Raw genomic sequence first — 24,971 nt, 5'->3', positions numbered from 1 at the left:
CACACGAAAGTACAGGCATGTCACTCTTTATGTATGAATGACTTCGTTTAACGTCCGTGTACTTTGAAACTAGAGGGGCGCGTCCCACCGTTTGAGAACCCCTTAGCTAGCTATCGTAAATCAAAGGGCACCGTTTAGTGACGTAGACAGAGCGCTCGCGCGTCAGTGAGCGAGGACGTGTTGGCGGGTGAGTGTCGTTGATTCGAGTCTTCTTCCCCAGATAGCATCGACTCCGGGGCGGATCCGTTGGTTCTGTCGCCCTCGGTTCGGCCGCGCGCACCCGTTAAGCCCCGCCCATGGATCGCGGACCGTCAAACGGCGGATTCTCAAATCGAACGCGCCTTTCCCCCGAGTTTACTGCAGGCAGGCAATTACGCAGCCTATACCGTTAGGACCCATTTTGGGCAATGAAAGGGGGGGCGGGGCAGGGCTTTCCTCTAGAATACAGCGCCAACATTCACGATCAGAGGCCGGAATGTGACGTCGCACCTACGTCACACATTAAAGGCACGACTTTCTATAAATAGGACTCCCACAGAAAGCTACTTTATCCAGCGGACTTCAACATATGGTGAGTGCTGTCATTCTGTATTTACTAGATCAAAGACAAAAAGGCTTTCTAAGTTCATTTACGAGTGTCTTTTGGCTCCAGACAACACATTAACCCTCTGGAGTCTGGGGTCATTTTCTCGATTTTAAAAACAAAATTAAATTCACCTTTAAAAGGCTTTTGCATATGACACATACCCATGTGTTATACATCAAAAATTCCAGAACAATCTCAGCTCTCTATATAATGAGGCACAATTGACCTCAGGTACAAGTGGAAAGAAAAAATATGGCCCTAAAGCTGAAAATGTAAGTTCGATTTCTAAAAATTCTTCATATCTCTTCTGAAAACACACCTTTACTCATGTGGACCAACTGTTTTGGTGTTTAAAATTGGTTTACCAAAGGTCATAGGTTCACAAAAGCAGTGAAATATCTGAATACAATGCTAGATACATGTAAATATATGTATATATGCCAGAGGGGGGTGGAGGTGCCAGAGGGGGGGGAGTGGAGGCGCCAGAGAGGAGTGGAGGCGGGGGTGGAGGTGCCAGAGGGGGTGGAGGCGCCAGAGGAGTGGATGGGGGAGGGGGTGGAGGTGCCAGAGGGTGGAGTGGAGGCGCCAGAGGGAGTGGATGGGGTGGAGGTGCCAGAGGTGGTGGAGGCGCCAGAGGGTGGATGCAGGGGTGGAGGTGCCAGGGGGAGGAGGCCAGAGGGTAGATGTGGAGGTGCCAGAGGGGGAGTGGAGGGCGCCAGAGGGTAGATGCGGGGTGGAGGTGCCAGAGGGGAGTGGAGGCGCCATAGGGAGATGCGGGGTGGAGGTGCCAGAGGGGGAGTGGAGGCGCCAGAGGGGAGTGGATGGGGGGGTGGAGGTGCCAGAGGAGGGGGAGTGGAGGTGCCAGAGGGGAGTAGATGCAGGGGTGGAGGTGCCAGAGGGGGGGGAGTGGAGGCGCCAGAGGGGAGTGGATGCGGGGGGTGGAGGTGCCAGAAGGGGGGGAGTGGAGGCGCCAGAGGAGAGTGGATGCGGGGGTGGAGGTGCCAGAGGGGGTGGAGGCGCCAGAGGGGAGGCATCAGAGTGGATGGGGGTGGAGGTGCCAGAGGGGGAGTGGAGGCGCCAGAGGGAGTGGATGCGGGGTGGAGGTGCCAGAGGGGGGGTGGATGCGGGGTGGAGGTGCCAGAGGGGGTGGAGGCGCCAGAGGGTGGATGCGGGGGTGGAGGTGCCAGAGGGGTGGAGGCGCCAGAGGGTGGATGCGGGGTGGAGGTGCCAGAGGGGTGGGGATGGGGGTGGAGGTGCCAGAGGGGGAGTGGAGGCGCCAGAGGGGTGGATGGGGGTGGAGGTGCCAGAGGGGGAGTGGAGGCGCCAGAGGGAGTAGATGCGGGGTGGAGGTGCCAGAGGGGAGTGGAGGCCAGAGGGAGTAGATGCGGGGTGGAGGTGCCAGAGGGGGGAGTGGAGGCGCCAGAGGGGAGTGGATGCGGGGTGGAGGTGCCAGAGGGGAGTGGAGGCGCCAGAGCGGGGTGGATGCGGGGGTGGAGGTGCCAGAGGGGGGGAGTGGAGGCGCCAGAGGGGAGTGGAGGTGCCAGAGGGGAGTGGAGGCGCCAGAGGGGGGTGGAGGTGCCAGAGAACGGGGAGTGGAGGCGCCAGAGGGATGGGGGGTGGAGGTGCCAGAGGGGGAGTGGAGGCGCCAGAGGGGAGTGGATGCGGGGGTGGAGGTGCCAGAGGGGGGGGAGTGGAGGCGCCAGAGGGGAGTGGATGCGGGGGTGGAGGTGCCAGAGGGGGGGGAGTGGAGGCGCCAGAGGGGAGTGGATGTGGGGGGTGGAGGTGCCAGCGGGGGGGGAGAGGAGGCGCCAGAGGGGAGTAGATGCGGGGGGTGGAGGTGCCAGAGGGGGGGGAGTGGAGGCGCCAGAGGGGAGTGGATGCGGGGGTGGAGGTGCCAGAGGGGGGGGAGTGGAGGCGCCATAGGGGGGAGTGGATGGGGGTGGAGGTGCCAGAGGGGGGATGCGGGGGTGGAGGTGCCAGAGGGGTGGATGCGGGGTGGAGGTGCCAGAGGGGGGAGTGGAGGCGCCAGAGGAGTGGATGCGGGGTGGAGGTGCCAGAGGGGGGAGTGGAGGCGCCAGAGGGAGTGGATGCGGGGTGGAGGTGCCAGAGGGGGGTGGAGGCGCCATAGGGAGTGGATGCGGGGTGGAGGTGCCAGAGGGGGTGGAGGTGAGAGGAGGTGCCAGAGGGAGTAGATGCGGGGGTGGAGGTGCCAGAGGGGGGGAGTGGAGGCGCCAGAGGGGGGTGGATGCGGGGGTGGAGGTGCCAGAGGGGGGGAGTGGAGGCGCCAGAGGGGAGTGGATGCGGGGGTGGAGGTGCCAGAGGGGGGGGAGTGGAGGCGCCAGAGGGGAGTGGATACGGGGGGTGGAGGTGCCAGAGGGGGGTGGAGGTGCCAGAGGGGGGTGGAGGTGCCAGAGGGGAGTAGATGCGGGGGTGGAGGTGCCAGAGGGGGGGAGTGGAGGCGCCAGAGGGGAGTAGATGCGGGGGGTGGAGGTGCCAGAGGGGGGTGGAGGCGCCAGAGGGAGTGGATGGGGGTGGAGGTGCCAGAGGGGGAGGAGTGGAGGCGCCAGAGGGGAGTGGATGCGGGGGTGGAGGTGCCAGAGGGGGTGGAGGTGCCAGAGGGGAGTGGATGCGGGGGTGGAGGTGCCAGAGGGGGGTGGAGGCACCAGAGGGGTGTGGATGCGGGGTGGAGGTGCCAGAGGGAGTGGGCGCCATAGGGGAGTAGATGCGGGGTGGAGGTGCCAGAGGGGTGGATGCGGGGTGGAGGTGCCAGAGGGGGAGTGGAGGCGCCAGAGGGTGGATGCGGGTGAGGTGCAGGGGGGAGTGAGCCAGAGAGGAGATGCGGGGTGGAGGTGCCAGAGGGGGTGGAGGGGCCATAGGGGAGTGGATGCGGGAGGTGCCAGAGGGTGGATGCGGGGTGGAGGTGCCAGAGGGGGGAGGAGGCGCCAGAGGAGTGGATGCGGGGTGGAGGTGCCAGAGGGGAGTGGAGGCGCCAGAGGGAGTGGATGCGGGGTGGAGGTGCCAGAGGGGAGTGGATGGGGGTGGAGGTGCCAGAGGAGTGGATGGGGGGTGGAGGTGCCAGAGGGAGTGGATGGGGGTGGAGGTGCCAGAGGGGGTGGAGGCGCCAGAGGGGAGTGGATGCGGGGGGTGGAGGTGCCAGAGGGGAGTAGATGGGGTGGAGGCGCCAGAGGGAGTAGATGCGGGGTGGAGGTGCCAGAGGGGGGAGGAGGCGCCAGAGGGGAGTAGATGCGGGGGTGGAGGTGCCAGGGGGTGGGAGGCGCCATAGGGAGTGGATGCGGGGTGGAGGTGCCAGAGGGAGTGGGGGGGGGGAGGTGCCAGAGGGAGTGGGTGGAGGCGCCAGAGGGGAGTGGATGCGGGGGTGGAGGTGCCAGATGGGAGTGGAGGTGCCAGAGGGGGGGGGAGTGAACGTACACTCCAAAAGTCTAAATTAAATGTAGATTCTTTTTGTCCGACTGTTTTCGCCTGCCTGTTTCGTCGTGCAGCGTTTCAGACCTGCACCAACGGACCTCCGGGACCGGTCGCTGATTTTAATATGGATGCTGTCCCCGTGGGGACCGTTAGTTACTCACTATCAGCAGAAACAACTTTATCTCCGCAAAAACAATCCGTTTCCTTAAAATGTTATGCACGTAAAAAGATGAAAGAGTAACTAAACTGCAGAGTTTTGGGTAAAATGCATCGACCCCGCCATGCAAATGGCTCATTTTCATCAATGAGGAGCATTAAGCTCTGAAAAGTGCTCTGCATGTGTGTAACAGTACGACATCACTGTCACGATCCGGACGTTTTTGGGTCTTATTTTGAAGTCCTTGTCCTTCGTGTCCTCTGTCTCCTTGCACTTCCTGTCCCTGTGGTTGGCTGCCCTGTTCCTGATGGTTTCCTCCTGTGTGATTGCTATGTCCTCCACTTCTGTATTTTTCATTTTATTTTTCATTTGTATTGTACAAAGTCACTTAATAAACCTGTGATGATACAGAGGAGTGAAATGGGGTTTGTTGCTTTTGAAATGACACTTTTAAATATTACTGTGAAGAAAGTATGTTCAACATTGTGATGGAAACAGGATCCTGGAAGTCATTGTCGTGAGAAACTTTAAAATAATGATACACTTTATCAGAATGATTTAACAACTCTTGCATGGTTATTTTGCATCCAAGTTGTTTTGCGAGCCCTTATTGTCAATTTAAATTCATATTGGTTATTGCGTGTCTCTTTGTGGTCATGTCAGACCGATTGTGCGGATTATATTAATTTAATTAATCTAATATATTCATATAATATATATTAACTAAATGAAAACAATATTTATTAATATAATATATTTTAAATAAATCCACATAATCCGCACCATAGTCAAGTTGAATTATAATTGAACTATTTAATAAGTTGTAAAGCTTATTTCCAGCTAAAAGGGAAACATCGGCTCATTGTCGTGGAAACCAGTGTGACACAAACCTCCACTTCCACCAAGAAGAAGAGGAGAGGAGACAGACAAAATATTACTAACTCAAATAATTTACTCAATAATGTACGACTCTGTTTACTAATGTCACGACAAGTTCATGAAATGTTAAAAAACGAGTCTCTACACATGGAAACTTGAAGGTGCGTCTGGAACCAAACATGGTTCTTCAGAGTGATGCCACAAAGGAACCATTTCTGGTTCCACACAGAACCTTTCAAACCAGGGTTCTTCTAGCTCTAGCTTCTAGCTCTAGCTTCTAGTTCCGCTAGCTTCTAGCTTCTAGCTCTAGCTCTAGCTTCTAGTTCCGCTAGCTTCTAGCTTCTAGCTCTAGCTCTAGCTTCTAGCTCCGCTAGCAGCAGCGCTCTGATGTCCGCTACAGGGGGGGAGGGGGGGGGGGGTGCTAGTGAGAAACACTCTGACAGCAGCTTGCTGTTACGTGCGCCTGCTGCCAGCCTGACTCCGCTGTTTTGGGTGAATGACGTCACGTGCGACCTGGAGGTGTTAACCACTTGTGTGCCAAATCTTTTTTTCTTTAAAAAAAAATTAACATTCGGGGCTAATTAAAAAACATCCGGGGCTTTAGCCCCAAGTGTTTTAGCCTAGGGACGCCACTGGGCTACTCTAGGATTTGCGTTGTCAGACTGAAAAAAAGAGGGCCGGGCCAAATGTGGAGGCGGGCCGTATCCGGCCCGCGGGCCTTAGTTTGAGGACCACTGCTCTTGGCTGTTGATGTCTATCAATATCGCTCATTTAGAAAATGACGTAAGAGGGCAATACGGATCCGTATCAGACCAGCGAAGAGGGCAATACGTGGCTGGCATGACGCCCATTAGCCAATCAGAACGCTTGTACTGTTGTTGCTCTATAATATTCATCTTTATTCATAAAGAAAATGTAAGCTAGCGGTCTGATGCTGCCAGAGGAAACACAGGTCGAGGATGTATTGCATCATCAGTGTAATGCTGCTTATGCTTCAACTCTTTCAGATTTTTTTTTGGCATTGGGTGCCCTTTTTTTTGGTTTGAGCACCTGCCCCCCAAAATGTCTGCGCACGTGCCTGCATATGTGTATATATATGTATGTATATATATGTATACACATATATGTGTATATATGTATGTATTGTATCCATATATATGTATGTATATATATATATTTATACAGATATATATATATATGTATAAATATGTATGCATGTTACCTCTGGGTGCTTTTGCTATTAGACTGTAGTCACTTGTTACAATAATCAGAGTTAGCAGCTCCATAAAACAATGTGGTCACCATACATTAAACCGTAGTAGTCCCTGTTCAGTTTCCAGGGCTTAAAATCTCTAGTTAGGCATTTTAAAATGTGCAAATGTAGTTGGATTTTTTTACTTATTTTTACATTTTAAAGTTGAACTTTATTTATTCAGTAGTGTAGGAAAGTAGTGTAACAGTAATAACATATTTTTCTTCTCACTCTCGCAAAACATCATGCACCCTTATCAGTGTCTGACTACATGTTTATGAACTTGACTTTGAGGAAACAGTTACCCCATCAAGATGATATACTCTATCTGAACTTGTCGCAAATAATGGCACCCCAGATATTCCATCTGCACATGAGTTACAAATAATCTAATTTTACCACCCATCAACATGAAGCACCAAACACTAGTCCATTCACTAAATCTAGTTTCAGCTGCACAGAAGCTTTTTTGGGAGAGCCGCTTGCATAGTTACAGAGAGCCATGAAGCTCGGACCGGGTGTCATAAAAGAATTAATCAAACTCCTCGGGTTACAGTTTCCCTTTTGATGTATCCAGGTCAATTGATTGGATTAAAGTGTAAATCGGGTTTCAGGCTAGATGGAGGTTCATCTCAGCTGGTTTAATATAACAAGTGTAATACATGCAACATGGTGGTTTACTCAAGTCACAGTTACTTTCTATTTAACTCTTCCCAAAAAGAACTTAGGCAGCAGCCATGGAGTATAAGACCAACTTGAAACATTCTCCAAATATGTAGATGCCTGTCCACCAGTAGATAGCACTGTTACTCCATCAATGAATGACACGCATGCTGCAACATATACTGCTCCTGTAGGCAAGGTAGTAATGTACTGCTGGATGTTTGTTAAGCCAAATGAGCCACAGTGAGACAATGTCAATAACATGTTTTAATGTAGCACAGGCAACATTATAGACCAAAGTAGTTTCATGACACAATGTTTATTCCATGCAGCACAAGTTATTTTAATGCAAATTAAAGGTATTGCAGCAGCTTTGTGGCAGAGTTATCCTTAATATGACAGCGTCACCACAGTGGCAGCTCATCATACCTACAAGACAAGGAAGTTAAGCATTTAGTATGATTTCAAGTTCCCTCTCTCTATCCACATTCAAATAAACACAGTCTATTAAAACAGTAATAATATTCCAATCCCAAAACACCACGAAGCTTTCATTTTAACACTTTTATTACAATAGCATTTCTGACATGAAAGTGTGAACATAAACTGAAGCTTCACAATAATCTATTTATTTAATGGCTATTGAATGTTATTCCACTATACATTGTATGGAAGTTTGTACTTTTCTGATATTTCATCACACATTTTCTATCACGCAATATCATATGTTATATTTCATAAATCTGACATAGACAACAATAATTAGTCAAATAAATACATAAGTAAAAGCATTACAGTATGTGTAAAAAAGCCTTTTGACATAATTTACCTGATGTAGTTTGATCCTGGAATAGTCTCTGTGCTCTCCCTCATAAGCACATCAGAAAATAGAGAATCTGGAATTTCTCTTTTCCCATACCTATGCATCAAAAAGAGCCAAGCAACATATCAGTACTTATTTGCATGTTATTTCAAACCTACAGTATGTTATAGAAATGCAAGGACTAACCTCTGTCTTGTAATGAGATTGATGTAGTGTCTTAGGGCAGAATAGTATTTGGCGAACTCTTCAAGTGATGCGTCTTCCCGGGGACTGGCAGGCTTGACTGGATATCCGCTTATTCCAGAGTCAATACAAGCCAAGAGGCAGAAAGCCAGAATACTCCGTGACATCACAGCACTGAAACGAATCCTGGTTAACAGTAAAAATGCATATTACAAAACAATGTTATTCAACAATGTCACAATGTACAAATCAAAAGTAGAAGCTCCATGTTGAATTGATACTCCATCATGAAAGCTTCCAGATCTAATCTTACTTACTGACATTCAATCGCAAAATGTGAATTAAAATAAAAAAATGCTTACATTATAATGCAACTCTTGCAAATGCTGCTGAAGTTGATTTTCTCGCTGCTCAAAGCTCCTCTTTCAGATTCCCAACATTGCCTGTGTTTTATACTCTGTGTGTGTCGGATAGGGAGGGAGGGTCATTTCATTCACTTCTTGAGTACTCTTGGGAAATATCTACTCCCTCGTTAGTTTAGTACTGCCTGAGAGTCAAGGCAGTGAACACATGGAGGTACTTAGTAAGTTAAAAGGACCAAAACATGTAAGTTGTCACAGAATTAGATTATTAAAAAATGTCATTACTGGACTTGAGGTACATGTATGTTTTTTTAAATATATATATATAAAACTAAATTACAAATTTACTTCAGAAGTCAACTTGTGCTTTGCAAATTCAAGTATTCCTAAATTAACATAAATCAAACTATGAGTTTAATTGTGCATAAGCATCATTTAAATCAATTCATCCTTACTCATTTTTGTTTCTACATTAAATGCAATAGGAAGGGAAGAAAAGACGATTACAACACATTTCCCTTTTAATAGCAAAGTAGCTGAGCAGAGACCGCGATTCATTTAAAATGTCCACTTAAGAGTCACAGCCAGCATGATAAGCCTCAATAAAACCAATGATGTGTAACTTCAAATGGCCGATGATGGACTGTTGTTTCATATTAAGTTGAAATATCTTTAGAAAGAAAATGTTTCAGTTTATAGAGAATTGCATAAATTAATAAAAACATGAAATCATTTGAGTACAAACAATCTCAAATATATAATCTTATTTGGAAACGGATGAAAGAAATTGTAAATGTAGTTCTTGTGATCACATTGGCAGTTGATTCGTTTCAAACTCAATAATAAATGTCATGACTATAAACCTATTGTTTTCTCCCATTCTCTCATCTCATGTAGTACATGAATGCAAAACGGTGGCTTAACTGACCCTTTAAACATTACTGACTCACAAACAGTTGTAGTAAGACAACAGCTAAACCATTTTCACCAAAGCTGTAAGCATAGTTCCAAATTGCACCAAATCATACACGAAAGGGCAGTAAATCGCTCAAACCCATAGATTTCCCATTCCAAGTTGATAGAAGGCCCCAAAAGCTTTCAGTCCCTAAGTGGTAACATTACTTTGATGGTATCTATTTTCTTTGAAGAGCACTCTTGTTAAATGTGACAGTAGATTGGTGCTGTCGGTTCCTCTGACAGTCATATGAGAACTCTATAGCAGAGCGACAGCACAGTCTTTGCAGGAAAAGTACATGCAAACTATGAAGTTTGAGTATCTCCTAAAAAACTAATGTAGTGAAACAGCTTTGGTCTGTGGACACTCTCCTGTTGGAACAAAACAGTAAATCAAACAATAACTCAAAAACAACAACAATAGGAGTACACAAATTGTGACTGAAAGATTGCAATGACACTGGTGGCACCCTTCAAATTAGTGAAAAACAATGGACTCACTTGTATTAAATTGTCAGTGCACGCATGACTTCAATTAGTCAATAAAGGATGACTTCAATGCTGTAGTCAATGAATGATGATTTTAATGCTTAAAAAAGACACTATTTATTCCCTGTTCCTTTTCCACAATGGTGAAGACAAGGGATCTGTCTGAGAGCATCAGCAGTGCTAGTATCCCCGAACACAAGAGGGTACAGGGCCATCTCCAAAGACATTGGTATCCCTGTTCCAACAGTTCACAATGACATTAAGAAGTTTAACTGTCAAGAGCCTCCGTGGACTTGAGGGTGAGAGGAATATTGATGACCACTCTTGTTATCAGCAGCTCCATAGTCAGAAACGTAAAGATAGTGAAGCCAGGGACCAGAGCTGGGGACATTGAATCTTGTTTGAACCTGCTGACTAAAGATAAACGTAAATAAAGTAAGTTATAACACACATCGGCGGTAATGACTCCCGACAACTCCACTCGGAGGTCACGACAATTAATGTGTCATTGGTGTGTACATACGCAAAGACAATATCAGACTTCATAATTTTCTCTGGCCCTCTCCCCAATTTGATGACTGATGAGATATAGAAGCGCACGTCATCATTCAACCGCTGGTTGTTGAGGTGGTGTCCAGCTAATAATGTGGGCTTTGAAGATAATTGGCAGACTTTCTGAGAAGAGAGATCACATCACTACTCCTGTATTAGCTGCTCTCCACTTAAAATCAAGAATCACATTTAAAATGCTTCTCTTCACCTACAAAGCCTTGATTGGTGATGCACCATCATATCTTAAGGAGCTTGTAGCAGGACCATATTGCTCCACTAGAGAGCTGCGCTCACTAAATTCGGGGCTACTTGTAGTTCCTAGAGTCTTAAAAAGTAGGATGGGAGCCAGAGCCTTCAGTTATCAAGCTCCTCTTTTATGGAACCAGCTTCCACTTTCAGTCCGAGGGGCAGATACAGTCAGTAGACTTAAGACGTTCCTCTTTCAAAGCGCTTACAGTTTAGGGCTGAATCAGGTTTTCCCTGGTCCAGCCCCTAGATATGCTGCTATAGGCCTAAAGGCTGCTCAGGGACGTCTTAGGATACACTGAGCTCTTCTCTCTCTCCTTATGGACACATTCACATTTCTTCATTGCACATTACTACTCTGCTACTCTACTTCTTCCCCAGAGTCGTTGTGCCTTCTCGCCTCATAGGGTCCATTGGACCTGGCTGTGTCTGAAGCTGGTCCTGGCTCCTGGGTCCTTACGCTTTGCCCCTGCTTTCTGCCTCCATCTCCTGGCCTGGGACTGGCCTCCTGCCCAATGGCACTGCCTCCCTCTTTGTGCCTTCCACCTCAAGGGCTTGGCCTTATTGGTCCGGCCACTTTCTTTCCTGATCTGATGGGAAATTGTGGCACAAGGATGTCGTATGTGTACAGATTGTAAAGCCTTCTGAGGCAAATCTGAAATTTGTGATTTTGGGCTATACAAAATAAACTGAATTGAATTAAATGAGAAGGTTGGTGCAAACTGTGTAAAAAACATCAAGCGGGCTGCTTTGCTACTGATACTGGATTAGTTGACCGTATCGAAGAAATCATGAAATCAGAGGATGATTAAGAGAAGTGAAGTGTGCTGCCCAGCATGAAATAACTTGGTTTTGTAACACCCTGTTCTGTTTCTCCTGTGTTCCGTGTCTCCTATGTCTCCTATGTCTCCTCTGTGTCTTCTCTGTCTTAATTGTTTAATTCCTCAGCCACTCTTGTCTTCTTGTCTGATGATGTGTGATGTGTCCCCCCCTATATATTGTGTCAGTTTTTCCTTGTGGGGGGTGGGGATTGTCGTCTATGGTTCCGTGTCCTTTTCCCGTCGTCCTGGCCGTGTTCCTGGTTCTGCCTGTTGACCCTGCCTGAACCTGGATTCTCTGCCTGTCCCTTTTGGACCTTGTTTTTTGTAAACTGTTTTGCTTCATTAAAGAGTGTTTTTTTTGTTATTCATATTGCGTCCAGCCTGTCTCTTTGCGCCTGAGCCTCACCCCATCACAAGAACCTGACAGGTTTGGGTCAAAGATCATGAGCTCTCCAACAGGATAAAAACTCAAAGCACATGAAAAAAGCACACAGCAATTAAAGGGGAACAAATTGAGTGTCTTAAACTGTCTATAAATAAGGCCAGATCTCAATCCCATGAAACATCTTTAGAGAGAGCTTAAATCTACCATTGGTGAAAAGAATCCTGCAGCCTTTGAGTGCTTGAACAAATGACAACGGGAGAGTGGAGAAACTACTAGCTGTCAGCTGCAAGAAGCTTACTGATGGCTTGATGGCTACAAAACACATTTGGAGGCAGTCATCATTGCCAAAGGGTGTGCAACGAAATATTAACAAAAACACCGTTATTACTGTCCATGTCATATTTTCTATTTCTTCTTGAAATTACATTCTTTTGCCCACATTGGAAATATGTTTTTTGTTAAATTACTTTGGACACCTATTTAAAATATTGTGATGGTACAAATATGGTATACTGTATGTACAGATATAGAAGTAGGAGTATTTAAATTGAAAGATTTGTATGGATGTCAACAATTTTGGAGCGATTCTTTGATTTGTGGACTTATTTTGTTCAGCAAAGTGTGTTTTATTTGATCCACAAACACTGATGGAATTATATCTGCGAATAAAGCTTTACAGCGATGAATATACAATGCAAGACAGACACTCAACTGTTGTTTTCAAAAGCGAACTAATCTCCCTCAGTCTCCTCCAGGGTATATTAACACTATTACCATCAATGGCTACACAACACTGGGTATCATGGCTGTGCGGCTAATAACATAATAACATTAACCACAAGAGCCACTTTCAAGACCAAAACACAGAACTAATCTTTTTCTTTCACTTAACATTTTCCTTCTTTGTCATTTTGCTAATCCACTAGAAAGCAGTTGGTGTAATAGTTTGTGAAACAACTGGTCACAGAATGAATGTCATTAAACAATTGCATTGATTGGCTTTGTACAATCACCCGTGCCACTAACAACGATTTGAAATCGTTGGACAGTCTGACTTAACCCCCGAATCAATACCCCCCGCCTTCGGATTAATTTGACCCCATTCAATGTTTAATGTCGGTGTTCTTTCGGTAGTCAACAAACAAACATAAAGTGCCTCACACTTAAACTTGGAAAACAATATTAATTCTAATAATTTTCTGGAGGTTTTAATTGCTGGCGTCAAATTGAACCCAAAGGGTAAAATATGTTAGTAAATATAAAGGTAACAGGAGGGTTAAACATTGAATCGGGTCAAAATGACCCAAAGGCGGGGGGGATTGATGATGGTCAAAATGACCCGAAGGCAACACAAGGGTTAAGACGATAAACATTTCAAATTTCAAGTCTACAAAGTCTTGGGTTTTAGTCGGGTAAAGCTGGAGTCTGTTATTTGAGAATCTCTTGGTGAGTCATTTAATTGAAAACAAAAAAACTTATTGTATTGTCATATGAAATAGTTACATACATATATGCATACCTGCAAACTCATGAGGGGTGAAAAGGGTGACAGGGGGGGATATTGGGCTATTCAAAATGAACTGAATTGAATTGAATGTGTGGCACAATCCTCAAGACGTGCTCTGATGCTAACGTTAGCTTCCAAGGTCAAAGAGCAAGACCTTCACGGCCTTCTTTGGTATCTAGATTGCTCAACACTTGATGTTGTCTGCATATAAATGTGTGTTGCTGATAGAATCCTCCACAATAACACCGGTGGATGCTGCACAAGCAGCTGCCGGTATCGCACCAGGCAGTTTATTTATTGCTCTTCTTCGGTAAACATATCAGCAGAACATATTGGCGAATCAAACCCCTGAGCAAATGACAATATCTCGCCCTCCGGTAGCTCCACCCACAGCTCTCAGCCCACAATGATCAGTGCGTCTCCAGCTGCAGGTACCACTTCACGCCTTTTGTGATGCGCAAAGCCGTCAAGTTGCTGTTTGGCGCCACAAATATAAATATGTTTTAAAACCTATTGGAAAAATACAAATACAAAATCATGAAGGAGGGGGTGCTTTTATCAGTGTTGTCACGGATGCCAATATATAGGAGACAACTATTTCAGTTTCTTAGACCATTATTGAGTTTTTCGGCACAACACACACAGAGAACCAAAGCGCACAGAGAACCAAAGCACACTCAGACTAGATCAACTTGTTAGCTACAGAAGACATGTATCAACAAACAACAGTCATTGGAGAAATGCAGCTTTTTGCGTGGAAACCCTGCATCATCCATCAAGAGAACGTTACCACCAGTGACGACGCTCAGAAGACCCACGCATGGAGAACTGAGCCACTGGAGAAAGACCTTTGACGGGCAAAGGTCTCGGTCAGAGCTACGACCGAGATAACGGATAAGATCAAGTTTTATAAAACCCTGAAGATCGAGTGGGAAACATCAAGATCGACTTGATGAATACGGAGGCTTCCGTTGATCAAGAAAAGAAATACTGGAGGTATGCAGCTGCCCAAAAACATTTGCGCAGAACCCCTGCATGGACAATCAGAAGGTTGTTACCATCAAAGAGTGGGCTGAATTGATCCATGCGTGGACGTGGACAACTCAGCCATTCAACAAGCCCTTTGCGGGGCAACAGGCTCGGTCAGGGATCTGACCGAGATTATGGATAACAACAAGATCAAGTTTGATGAAAACCTGAAGATCCGCAGGAAAAGGTGGGAAACACCAAGATTAGTTTTATAAAAACGGAGGATTCCGTTGATCAAGAAAAACATTTTATCTGAGATATGCAGCTGCCAGAGGCAGAACCCCTGCATCATCCATCATGGGAACGTTACAACCAGTGAAGACGCTCAGAAGATACATGCATGGAGAACTGAGCCGCTGGAGAAAGCGCTTTGCGGGGCGAAAGGTCTCGGTCAGAGCTACGACCGAGACGATGGCTAACAACAAGATCAAGTTTGATAACACTTTCAATCTCGAGCGGTTGGAAGGGGGGGGGGCCTCCAAAAGAAAAATGGCACTGGTAATGGTACTCCTGGTTTACTGGGATGGGGTTCGATACCCTGAAGTGTTGGTAATCGGCTCACTGTTGAGAATGAGAAACTGAGATCTGCCTTGAAGAACACCAACGACCAGGAGACTCTCAACTTTTATCAACAGAAAACCGAGAAGATCTATTTATTTAAGTTATTATTATTTTTATTTACATTTTTTATTTAATTATTTAATTTATTATATTTATTTATTTATTATATTCATTCATTTTTACTTATTTTAATTATTTATTTATCCTAGTTAACTAGAAATTATTATAACCCACAAGCCTCCAAAAGAACAAAGGCACTGGTAATGGTACTCCTGGTTTACTGGGATGGGGTTCGATTCCCTGCAGTGTCCAGCTACTTTTTTGGCATAAATGTGGTATAATATTTTCATTGTCACTGTTTCTGAAAATAGTGTTTAATGCTTCCTACATTCACTAATAAGTGAAATCCTCCAAAGTTTGACTGAATGAAACAATCACACATTATCGAGCATCACGAGACTCTTTTGGAAGATGCGACATTTGATTCTGACTATTAAAAAAATGTGTAACTTCCTGTTAATAATCCAATCCAACAATTGAAAACATTTTTTTTTTAATGAATCAAGCACCGATAAATCTTAATAATTTGATTGTCTTTGTTCTCATGATTTTACAAATATGATACTTCTGCAATTCAACGTTAACTGTGCAACACAATGGCATTATGGGCTGTTGTGTGACTCCAGGGAGCCGTGGATCCTGCAGGCCTCGATTGATGCTTTTAGTGTCTGGAACAAGAGTCAACGTATGGGGGGTGGGGGGGGCGCTAGCCGCTTTGAATTTATGAAATGCATCCTCTGCATTTAACCCATCCTTAGTCATTATGGAGGCTGCTGTGAAGCGCCCGGGGACAACACAATCACAAGGAACAAAACATCAAGTCCCATCAGGCTGTGTGTCGGCATCTCCCGCATCATTACATTTAACCATTTAGCTAATGTTCTTACCCAGCACGAGTTAAAACAAGTCAATGAACCAGAATGGTCACTTGCGAGGAAGTGAAAAGGTATAATGGTTGTGTGTGTGTGTGTGTGTGTGTGTGCACTCATGTAGCATCTGTGACCGTCCAATTCTCCACAAACTTTATATGGCAGGTGAGACAATACATATAGTCAGGTGTCTCAGCAGAACTTTTCAGATCTCATTGCGTCTTAAATGTTGCAACAAGAACATATAGTTTCTTAAACATTTTAAATGCACTATTGCAGTTGCAGTACATGTTAAAAAAACACGCCATTGTCACAAGAAAATATTAAAAGGGTTTTTTAATTATTTATTTTTAACCACCACAACAACAACAAATCTGTCAACATAAACACTGTTATGATACAAATACCACCTGATGCCCTCTAATGGTTAAATAATGTGAAAAGAAAGGCGTATATTATTAATCAATATGAAGGGGAAAGTGATTCAGAGTATTGCTGTTCAATCAATTAAATCACACACAAAAAGCATCTTTTATTTCTACTCACTCGGGGAGGATGCATCCAAAGTCACAAAGAAATAATAAAAGATGTGCGTGAAGCTTTTATGATTCATCACTTTGTGACTTCAAGATCAGATATGAAGTCTTCTGGTAGCGTCTCAACGGGCATGCTCTTCAGCTGCTCATCAAACATGCGGAGGGTCCAGAGCTTCTCCAGTTCATACACTTCTCTGGTCTCGGGGAGCATCAAGTGAACAATCATATTACCTGAGACAGAGAGGAGCAGGACAGTGAATGCAACCATCAACAAAAATCAGATTTTATTAAATGTGTTTTAGTTTGTAGAAATTTGACATTGGAAGATGAGATCATATTTGTGCATACCAAAGTCAATACACATCCAGTCCTCAGAATCTTTCCCTTCAATCTTGACATTCGAAGCTCCATTTTTCTTCATAAACTTGTACTAGAGGAAAATCATCCATTGTGTAAGTTTGAAAACAAACACAGGTTGCACATATACCGTTTGACAATGAGAAGACGGATGTTAGTTACCACTTTTATGGCGTAGAGTGCCATGGCGCGGAGGTGTCTTGTTGATACACCGCTGACAACGATGAAGTACTGTGCATATTTGATCTGCTCTGGTACTTTAATCACACAGATGTCCACTGCATTTTCCTGACGCATTAGAGATACCAGCACGTCAAGAGTGAAAGTCTCGGGAGTTCCTAGAGAAAGGGTGAAACATTTTGTCTGACAATCAAAATGATGTAAATGCTCCTGTGTATCCTTTTCACTCAATGCATGGTGCATTTGTGCTGAAACCGAAATGGCATCACATACAATGATCAAAGCAATGCAGGGTGACAGGGACCTTATTCACTACAGTCGCCAAGGCTGCAACTCATTTTCAGGTTGTCTTCCTGGCTAAACGCTTTATCTTTCACTCTTCATGTCATGTCACATTTAATAATTCTGAAAAGATTAATCGATTAGTTAAATAAATGTTTTTATTTAATAAAAGCCAAAACGACTGTTTCCAAATTCTGAAATGGGAGGATTTGCTGCTTTTCTTATAATGATAGCAAACTAAATGTCTTTGGGGATTTTTGTTACTGTTGGTTGGACAAAATAAGCTTGTTGAAGACATCACCTCAGGCTATGGTGGGACTTTGAAATACTTGAGGACATATCATAGGTATAAAATAACCTATAACCTAATAATAATAAATAACTCAAGAAAATAAGCAGTAGATTAATCAATAATTAAAACAATAGTTAGTTGCAATCAAATAACAATGACACTTTCCATCAGTTTCCCAAAAACTAAGGTGATGTATATTAAATTATCTTGTTTTGTCCAACAGTGGAAAAAAAGATAATATGTTTGCTCTCATATATGGTGGGGGGGGAAAGCAGCAATTCATCACATTGAAGATAAGATCATAAAATATTACTTACGTGCTTAATCGATTACCACATTTATTGTGAAATATTTTTCTGTCACTAAACTAATCCAAGACCTTAAATTATAAATGCATCAACTCTATTTTTTGTTATTTTAATGCAAGACAAGGAATAGGAACACATCCAACAATTAAAAATGCAACTATTTAATAGTGGGCATTTTCCTAAAAATAAAATATGCCGAGTAATCAGTTTCATCGATCAGTAAATCCATCGGTCCAATAACCATTCGAGTTCCTTACTTTGACTGGTGTCCCTGTCGACCTCTGCCTCCTGACACATGCCAGCGCTCCTCTCTGAAGGACTGTTCTCAGCTCGCGTCTCAGAATACCATCTCTGTGTTTCTACGTGACGGCTGGCCAGCGTGTCGTGACACCTGTGCTGACGAGAGGAAACACCTGCCGTCAAACAGCGAGGCAAACACAGACTGAGACAACGGGCTTTGGGGACAGAACAGACGCCTCCAAAGACAATCGTTTGCTCCATTAAAACGCTCCTTCTGAACACAGAAGATACCAGTTTCGTAGAGCGATTGAGAATATTCATGATTTTAACGTGAACAACTTCACAATATCACTGCATTGATGCTCTATAACTTTATGAACCGTCCCCACGAGCACATGAGAAGCTATAAACAGGAAATGTCTCTTGTTTTTCTTCTTCTTCTTCGTCGTCTTCTTTTTCTCCTTCTTCGTCTTCTTTGAGGTTTATTGGCGGTTGGCAAACACCAGCTTGGTGCATTATCGCCGCCTACTGGTATGGAGTGTAGATCAGGATGTCCAGTACTTGTATTATTAAAGAAAACAGGGCTCATATTCTCTCAGTAATACCAGTCATTCTAAGCTACTGAAGTACTACTTTGCAGCTCGTACTTCTTGAGCTCTTTTGCAGAATATCTGTTATATTAAACTGTACCTGTCCCTTTCCAATGTTTCATATTAGCTTCTTTCTTTCTCATATTTTTGATAGTGTACAGAAAACAACAACATGTTCCACTGTTTCCTCTTGTCCACAATAGTCACATTTGCCTATATTTTCTTTTCTTCTGGTTGTAGTCTACTTTTAAACTCAGCTCCATTTATTTTAAAATAGTAATGTTGATGAGCCGCTGATGAATTCAATTAAATTCAATTCAGTTTATTTTGTATAGCCCATTATCACAAATGACAAATTTGCCTCTGTACAATCTGTACACTTCCCTGTCTCAGGACCTCACATCGGATCAGGAAAAACTCCCAAGAAATAGAAAAAAAACGTTCACATCTGTTTACATCCATCATTAAATAATTGTATGTATGCCACCTTTAAAGTTAAATAAAAGTCACAATATAGCAAATACTTCTTTGGTATACTGACTATCGAAAAAATTATTACATTTTGAAAGTGCTAAAGTAATAATCCAGTCACCTATTACTCTTCATTCTGATGTGACTACAAATATAACTAATCCGAGGATCCCGTGAAGTGATACAATATTATTATTTTCTATACTTTTTTGGTCTCTACCTATTCTTAGTTCTCACACAGAAGTCTCAACATAAAACTACCTGCATGGCCAAAAAGTGTTTTGTTCCGCCTACCTAAATGTGTGTTCACTAGAGCCCCCGTGTGGCAAGAACAAGACATGACAGCACATTGCCAAATGGAGCAAAAGAGCACATGTTGTTGTCAAGTAATATATTGAGGTCACATTTATATTTGAGTTGGGGAAATTAAGGAGTAGTACTTGGTCCTCCCCAATTGCTCCTCGAGGAGCCCTTGGGCAAGGCAGTCAACCACCAACCACTGCAGTGGAGCTGCACAGTAGCTGGCAGACATGTCTGTGGGCAGCCGCCTCCATGTGAATAACTGCGTTGACATTATGGGAGTGAAGCATTTCTTGGAAAAAGAGTATACATTTTTGTTTAAACTTGCCTTATTATTATTATTATTATTAATATTATTATTATTATTACCATATTATTTCTGCAGAGGAGTGGGCGTTGCTCACCGTTTACAAACACGTTTCTCCTTGCTGCCTCACTCTTCTATGCATCACTTGTCCACACAGCTCATACATTACACAGCAGCTACATTCTGACCTCTGTTTTACTGAAGCCTTAAATACTACAGAGGAATTTCAATAATGCAAACTGAAACTGTGGCACTTCACTTCCTCTTGTTGCTCAATTTAGAGAAACACCTCATAGCTTTCCACACTTTCAGTGTTAACAGGCTCCCAGCACTGTGGACAGAATGGACATTGCTCAAGGTTACTTTACCTTTCTTTCTGCTGACTCTGTTTGTCATTTCACATTATTTATATTGTCTTGTATATCATTTCATAGGAGGTAAAGCATACGGTCTTCTCAAGTCTCAACAGGAAGAAACACTGGACTCTATCAATGAGGTGAGTTATCTTTAGAAAATGTCATCGCGTTTCATTAGAGATAAAAGGCTTTTAAACATTATTTTAAAACACAGAGGCTGGACACAAAACCATGTAGCCTCTATGATACTAATATTTATAAGTCTGATTGATTTGTAATATGTGGTATCATCCCCTATAGGCTTTTCTCTCAGACCCCAAGTATGCAGAGGAGGAAGACATAAGTTCAAAGCTTGAAATGTTTAAAAGTGAGTATTAAAGGGCATCCAATCACTCCTCAGTTAATTGTTTTATTTAGTCTCATATATTTTGGGATGAAAATATATTTTTTGTATTACAGAGAAATACATGGAGTTTGATCTTAACGACAAAGGAGAAATAGGTATAATTGCACTTGTCTTAAAACCTTTCAATATTATTTGCTACAATTTGCAACAATTTATTTCAGTAATGATTCACAACATCTTTACAGATGTATATAGATTCGCGATGTTTACTTGTTTTCTGTCTTTAAACTATCACTTTATAGATTTAATGGGGTTAAAACGAATGCTGGAAAAACTCGGATTGGCCAAGACTCACTTAGAGCTGAAAAAGATGATGGCAGAGGTGGTTGGAGGCCCTTCGAAAGACACTATCAGCTACCATGACTTCCTGAATATGATGCTGGGGGGGAAAAATGCAATTCTTAAACTGTAAGTAAATACATTCAGAGAACCCAAAGATTATTGTTTCTCAATCTAAATTAAAACCCCCAAAAATGAAACAAAGTTAATATTAGCTCAATCTTTAAAAAGTATCTGAAAGTAGCAACCTGATGATTGTTTAATGCATCAATAATATTCTTTGTGAGGTTTGAAGTTTACACATGTAATGTCTTTTACATCTACTGACATGACATTTTCTTCATGATAGGATCTTGATGTTTGAAGGCATGGGAAAGGAGCAGGAGCCCAAAGATGTTGCGCCACCTTGTCGCAAAACCTTTTCAGACTTGCCTTGAATAGCTGTTTGTTGCAGCAGGGATTACTTTTTTTTTCCTTTTCTTTTATTTGATTTTAATACAAACCATATCTTTAAAATGTCAATAAAAAAATAAACATCAATGAAAAATGCGTTGTAAATAATGGGCTACCAAAGCCTGCTTCATCCACATGATGTTGCATTAGCTATATATTTAAATACAACACAGGGCCTAATAATATCTGGACATATCATGTCAGACAAAATACCATAATATTGCTGTAAAAAATATAGAGATATCACTGTGTTTTATAGATAATGAAGACCATGAATCAGTCTACCACAGATGTGCTAGAAATTCATTACAAAGTGATTTTAAAGAAAATTGTACATTGCTCATATTTAAAATCAGACCACTTCTTTGTCACATGTATTTTGACAAAATGCGTCATGAGGAACTTTATTTTGAAAACGTTGGCTGACCGGAACACGTATTTGTCACACAGGGAGCTAAACGAAGATAAACTAGCTAAGCTTGCACATTGATGTGTAATATAATATAGAAAGAAGGGTGAGTAAAAGTGACTATGTGAACAGTTATGCAGGAGACAGTACTTCTGACGTTTAATGCATATTTCTGTTACAATAATAAATGCAACACTATGTACTATACGTGTTAGAGCTAACGTGAGCGAGCAGCAGAGCTACCGTTAGCAGCAAGTTTGAGACGTAAACTTAAGGATTAGTGATGCATTCAAATCACATTTGTGTTCAAAGTTTGCGAGATAATTGACCCAGTGTGTTGCAACTAAACTGGACGATACTTAATCTTTGTTCGTACACTTTAAGTCTCAGTAATATGAACTGAACGACGTAGGTAAACACTTTAATATCCGTCCATTGCGACTGGTTTGGTTTGCCAGGAGGATGAGCAGCTCAGAGGAGGTGTCCTGGATATCCTGGTTCTGTGGACTCAGAGCGAATGAGTTCTTCTGCGAGGTTAGTCCCCGAATTACCTTTCAACATTTGAGACAAACGACAGTGGCGAGCGTCAGGCAGGTGTCGGGACAGTTGCACACGCGTGGCTCTCGTTCCACCCGTCGTGGCGCAGTGAGCCGAGTGGGTGGGGCCACATTTCGAGTGAGCGCCCATTGTTTTCACGACAGGTCAGCTGCCGTAAATCAATGTTATGAATTTCATCTGTTGTAGAATAACAGTGTAGTCTTATCTAAGTAACGTAACACAGTGGGGGTATAAAAGTACAACATAATGTGGTAAAGACTTTAAAATGTCAGGCTGGTACATACATTATATATATATATATATATATATACAGGACTGTCTCAGAAAATTAGAATATTGTGATAAAGTTCTTTATTTTCTGTAATGCAATTAAAAAAACAAAAATGTCATGCATTCTGGATTCATTACAAATCAACTGAAATATTGCAAGCCTTTTATTCTTTTAATATTGCTGATTATGGCTTACAGCTTAAGAAAACTCAAATATCCTATCTCTAAATATTAGAATATCATGAAAAAGTATACTAGTAGGGTATTAAACAAATCACTTGAATCGTCTAATTAACTCGAAACACCTGGAAACATATTTTCAAATGTTTGATTTTGTTTTGCTGTTATAAATCTTTTTTTAACTTGGTCTGAGGAAATATTCAAATTTTATGAGATAGGATTTTAGAGTTTTCTTAAGCTGTAAGCCATAATCAGCAATATTAAAAGAATAAAAGGCTTGCAATATTTCAGTTGATTTGTAATGAATCCAGAATGCATGACATTTTTGTTTTTTTAATTGCATTACAGAAAATAAAGAACTTTATCACAATATTCTAATTTTCTGAGACAGTCCTATATACTACACGTGTATATATCCAGAGGAAACATTTTAATCTTAGCTGTATTTTTATGGTTGCAATGACCAATAAATGTACTTGGAAGCACTCACACAATCCAGTTCTAATTTGAACTCCTTACTTTCTTCATTGGCAGCATCTAAATAATAATTGTAAGCTGTTGCATAACGCTTCCTTATCAATGTGCCGTAGCAGTGGGCTGTTCATTGTCTCCAACCGCGTCCTACAGGTCGATGAAGACTACATCCAGGACAAGTTTAACCTGACCGGTTTGAATGAGCAGGTGCCTCACTATCGGCAGGCTTTGGACATGATTCTGGACCTCGAGCCAGGTGAGAACATCAGTGAAGCAGCGGGATGTGAACATAAAGTAGTCAACTCTTGAACTGCCTTCATAACTTTGATTCATTTCAGATGAGGAACTTGAAGACAACCCCAACCAGAGTGACTTGATAGAGCAGGCAGCAGAGATGCTCTACGGGCTCATCCATGCACGTTACATCCTCACAAACAGAGGCATTGCTCAGATGGTAGGCTCGCACTTCAGGATTTCAAATCCTTTCATGCTTCATGACATGACTCAACAGTTCTACTTTTGTTGTTCTCCATAGTTGGAGAAGTATCAACAAGGGGATTTTGGCTATTGCCCCAGAGTCTATTGCGAGAATCAACCAATGCTCCCTATTGGTAAGTGAGATGTTTAAAAACAAGTTATTCTCCGCTGTGTCTTTGACTTGTCAGTGTCTATGAAGACATACTCAACTACCCCTTGTCTGATGCAGGTTTGTCAGACATCCCTGGAGAAGCAATGGTGAAGCTTTATTGCCCAAAATGCATGGATGTTTACACCCCCAAATCCTCCAGACACCACCACACAGATGGAGCCTATTTTGGGACAGGGTTCCCCCACATGCTGTTCATGGTGCACCCAGAGTATCGTCCAAAGCGACCAGCCAACCAGTTTGTGCCAAGGTGTGTTTGATATATTTGTATTTATTTTTACGGCATTTTAAAAAGGAGCAATGTGGAGGATTTCGGGTGTTTTATTGATAAAAATGTAATATAATATTCATAAGTATATTTTCATTCGTGTATGAATCAACTGAAGTTAATAATCGTTATTTTACGTCACGTATCACACTCTTATCAGCCTTTGAGCTCAGAGGAGGATTTCCTTTTGTCCAGGAGATGACTGAATTTCTTTTTTTTTCAGGCTATATGGCTTCAAAATTCACCCAATGGCTTATCAACTCCAACTTCAGGCTGCGACAAATTTCAAGAGCCCAGTCAAGACGATTCGCTAGAACACAATGGACACTTCTAGACTTTGCTGTCGACTACTTGTTTTGAAGGGATGGATGATCAATATATATATTCCCAATGAATGCCTGTATAGTTTCCAAAACTCAAAGGGTCAATCTCCTGATAGCATTAAATTCTAATTATCCATCTTTGCACTTTTTATGGTCGTTTCCTCCGAAGAAAAACGAGTGTCTTTAATCCGTGACGATGGCGGCTCCAGTGGGCGTCGTGGCTCGACTAAAGGTGACGAATGTAACGGACGCCCGACAGGGTCGCCTTATCACCGTCATGGCCAGTCCATACTTTTGACAGTTAACATTAAATCACATCAGATCACATTAATGCAATATCTTTTTGCTGTTAAGATGAAGGATTTTATTTTGAAAACAGTAACAAGTGTAAATGTGATCAGGTGCTATTCCCAAGAAACAATGAATACCAAATTTAAGGAAGACCGTTCGAAAATAGAACTGTGCTTGATTTAAATTGTATTATTAAGCTGTTACGTTTCCCTACAATATATACACTGTTTGTACTTGATTGTTTCGGCAAATGTACCATGATTATAGTATATTACAATCTTGACAGATGTGACATCTGCAACATCAACTGTGGAGCAAGTGAATAGCATTAAATATTTATTTCTTACCAAGATCTCTTTTGTACGTTCAAAATGGCATGCTTCACACAGAG

The 24,971-nt window shown here is 42.9% G+C and overlaps 4 protein-coding genes across 5 annotated transcripts; 2 read left to right on the top strand and 2 right to left on the bottom strand.

Annotated features, from left to right (window-relative positions):
• Positions 1–7,217: 7,217 nt before the first annotated feature.
• On the bottom strand, positions 7,218–8,148 carry LOC130212969 (peptide YY-like). The gene is made up of 2 exons (XM_056444308.1): positions 7,973–8,148; positions 7,218–7,882 (listed from the first exon to the last, which is right to left on the bottom strand). The coding sequence occupies exons 1-2, from the start codon at positions 8,134–8,136 to the stop codon at positions 7,789–7,791; spliced, it is 258 nt and encodes an 85-aa protein (XP_056300283.1). The 5' UTR covers positions 8,137–8,148; the 3' UTR covers positions 7,218–7,788.
• A 7,986-nt stretch (positions 8,149–16,134) lies between these two features.
• On the bottom strand, positions 16,135–18,425 carry malsu1 (mitochondrial assembly of ribosomal large subunit 1). Its single transcript, XM_056444375.1, has 4 exons — positions 18,017–18,425; positions 16,860–17,035; positions 16,689–16,770; positions 16,135–16,571 (listed from the first exon to the last, which is right to left on the bottom strand). Exons 1-4 carry the CDS (start codon positions 18,318–18,320, stop codon positions 16,417–16,419), a joined length of 717 nt encoding a protein of 238 aa, XP_056300350.1. The 5' UTR covers positions 18,321–18,425; the 3' UTR covers positions 16,135–16,416.
• Positions 18,426–19,953: 1,528 nt separating this feature from the next.
• On the top strand, positions 19,954–21,255 carry LOC130213048 (allograft inflammatory factor 1-like). Its single transcript, XM_056444432.1, has 6 exons — positions 19,954–20,025; positions 20,102–20,163; positions 20,324–20,390; positions 20,483–20,524; positions 20,672–20,837; positions 21,058–21,255. The coding sequence occupies exons 1-6, from the start codon at positions 20,010–20,012 to the stop codon at positions 21,143–21,145; spliced, it is 441 nt and encodes a 146-aa protein (XP_056300407.1). The 5' UTR covers positions 19,954–20,009; the 3' UTR covers positions 21,146–21,255.
• Positions 21,256–21,571: 316 nt separating this feature from the next.
• On the top strand, positions 21,572–24,926 carry LOC130188027 (casein kinase II subunit beta-like). Of its 2 annotated transcripts, none has more exons than XM_056406074.1 (7): positions 21,572–21,676; positions 22,029–22,104; positions 23,206–23,308; positions 23,391–23,506; positions 23,588–23,663; positions 23,759–23,948; positions 24,190–24,926. In XM_056406074.1, exons 2-7 carry the CDS (start codon positions 22,033–22,035, stop codon positions 24,278–24,280), a joined length of 648 nt encoding a protein of 215 aa, XP_056262049.1. In that variant the 5' UTR covers positions 21,572–21,676; positions 22,029–22,032; the 3' UTR covers positions 24,281–24,926. The 2 variants fall into 2 exon arrangements, with proteins under 2 accessions (XP_056262049.1, XP_056262050.1); XM_056406075.1 differs by having other exon boundaries at positions 23,169–23,308.
• Positions 24,927–24,971: the final 45 nt, after the last annotated feature.

Source organism: Pseudoliparis swirei, chromosome 22, assembly GCF_029220125.1.
Source record: "Pseudoliparis swirei isolate HS2019 ecotype Mariana Trench chromosome 22, NWPU_hadal_v1, whole genome shotgun sequence".
Classification (NCBI taxonomy): domain Eukaryota; kingdom Metazoa; phylum Chordata; class Actinopteri; order Perciformes; family Liparidae; genus Pseudoliparis; species Pseudoliparis swirei.
The sequence above is the reverse complement of the archived record's forward strand: the minus strand, read 5'-3'. Positions and strand labels throughout refer to the sequence as shown.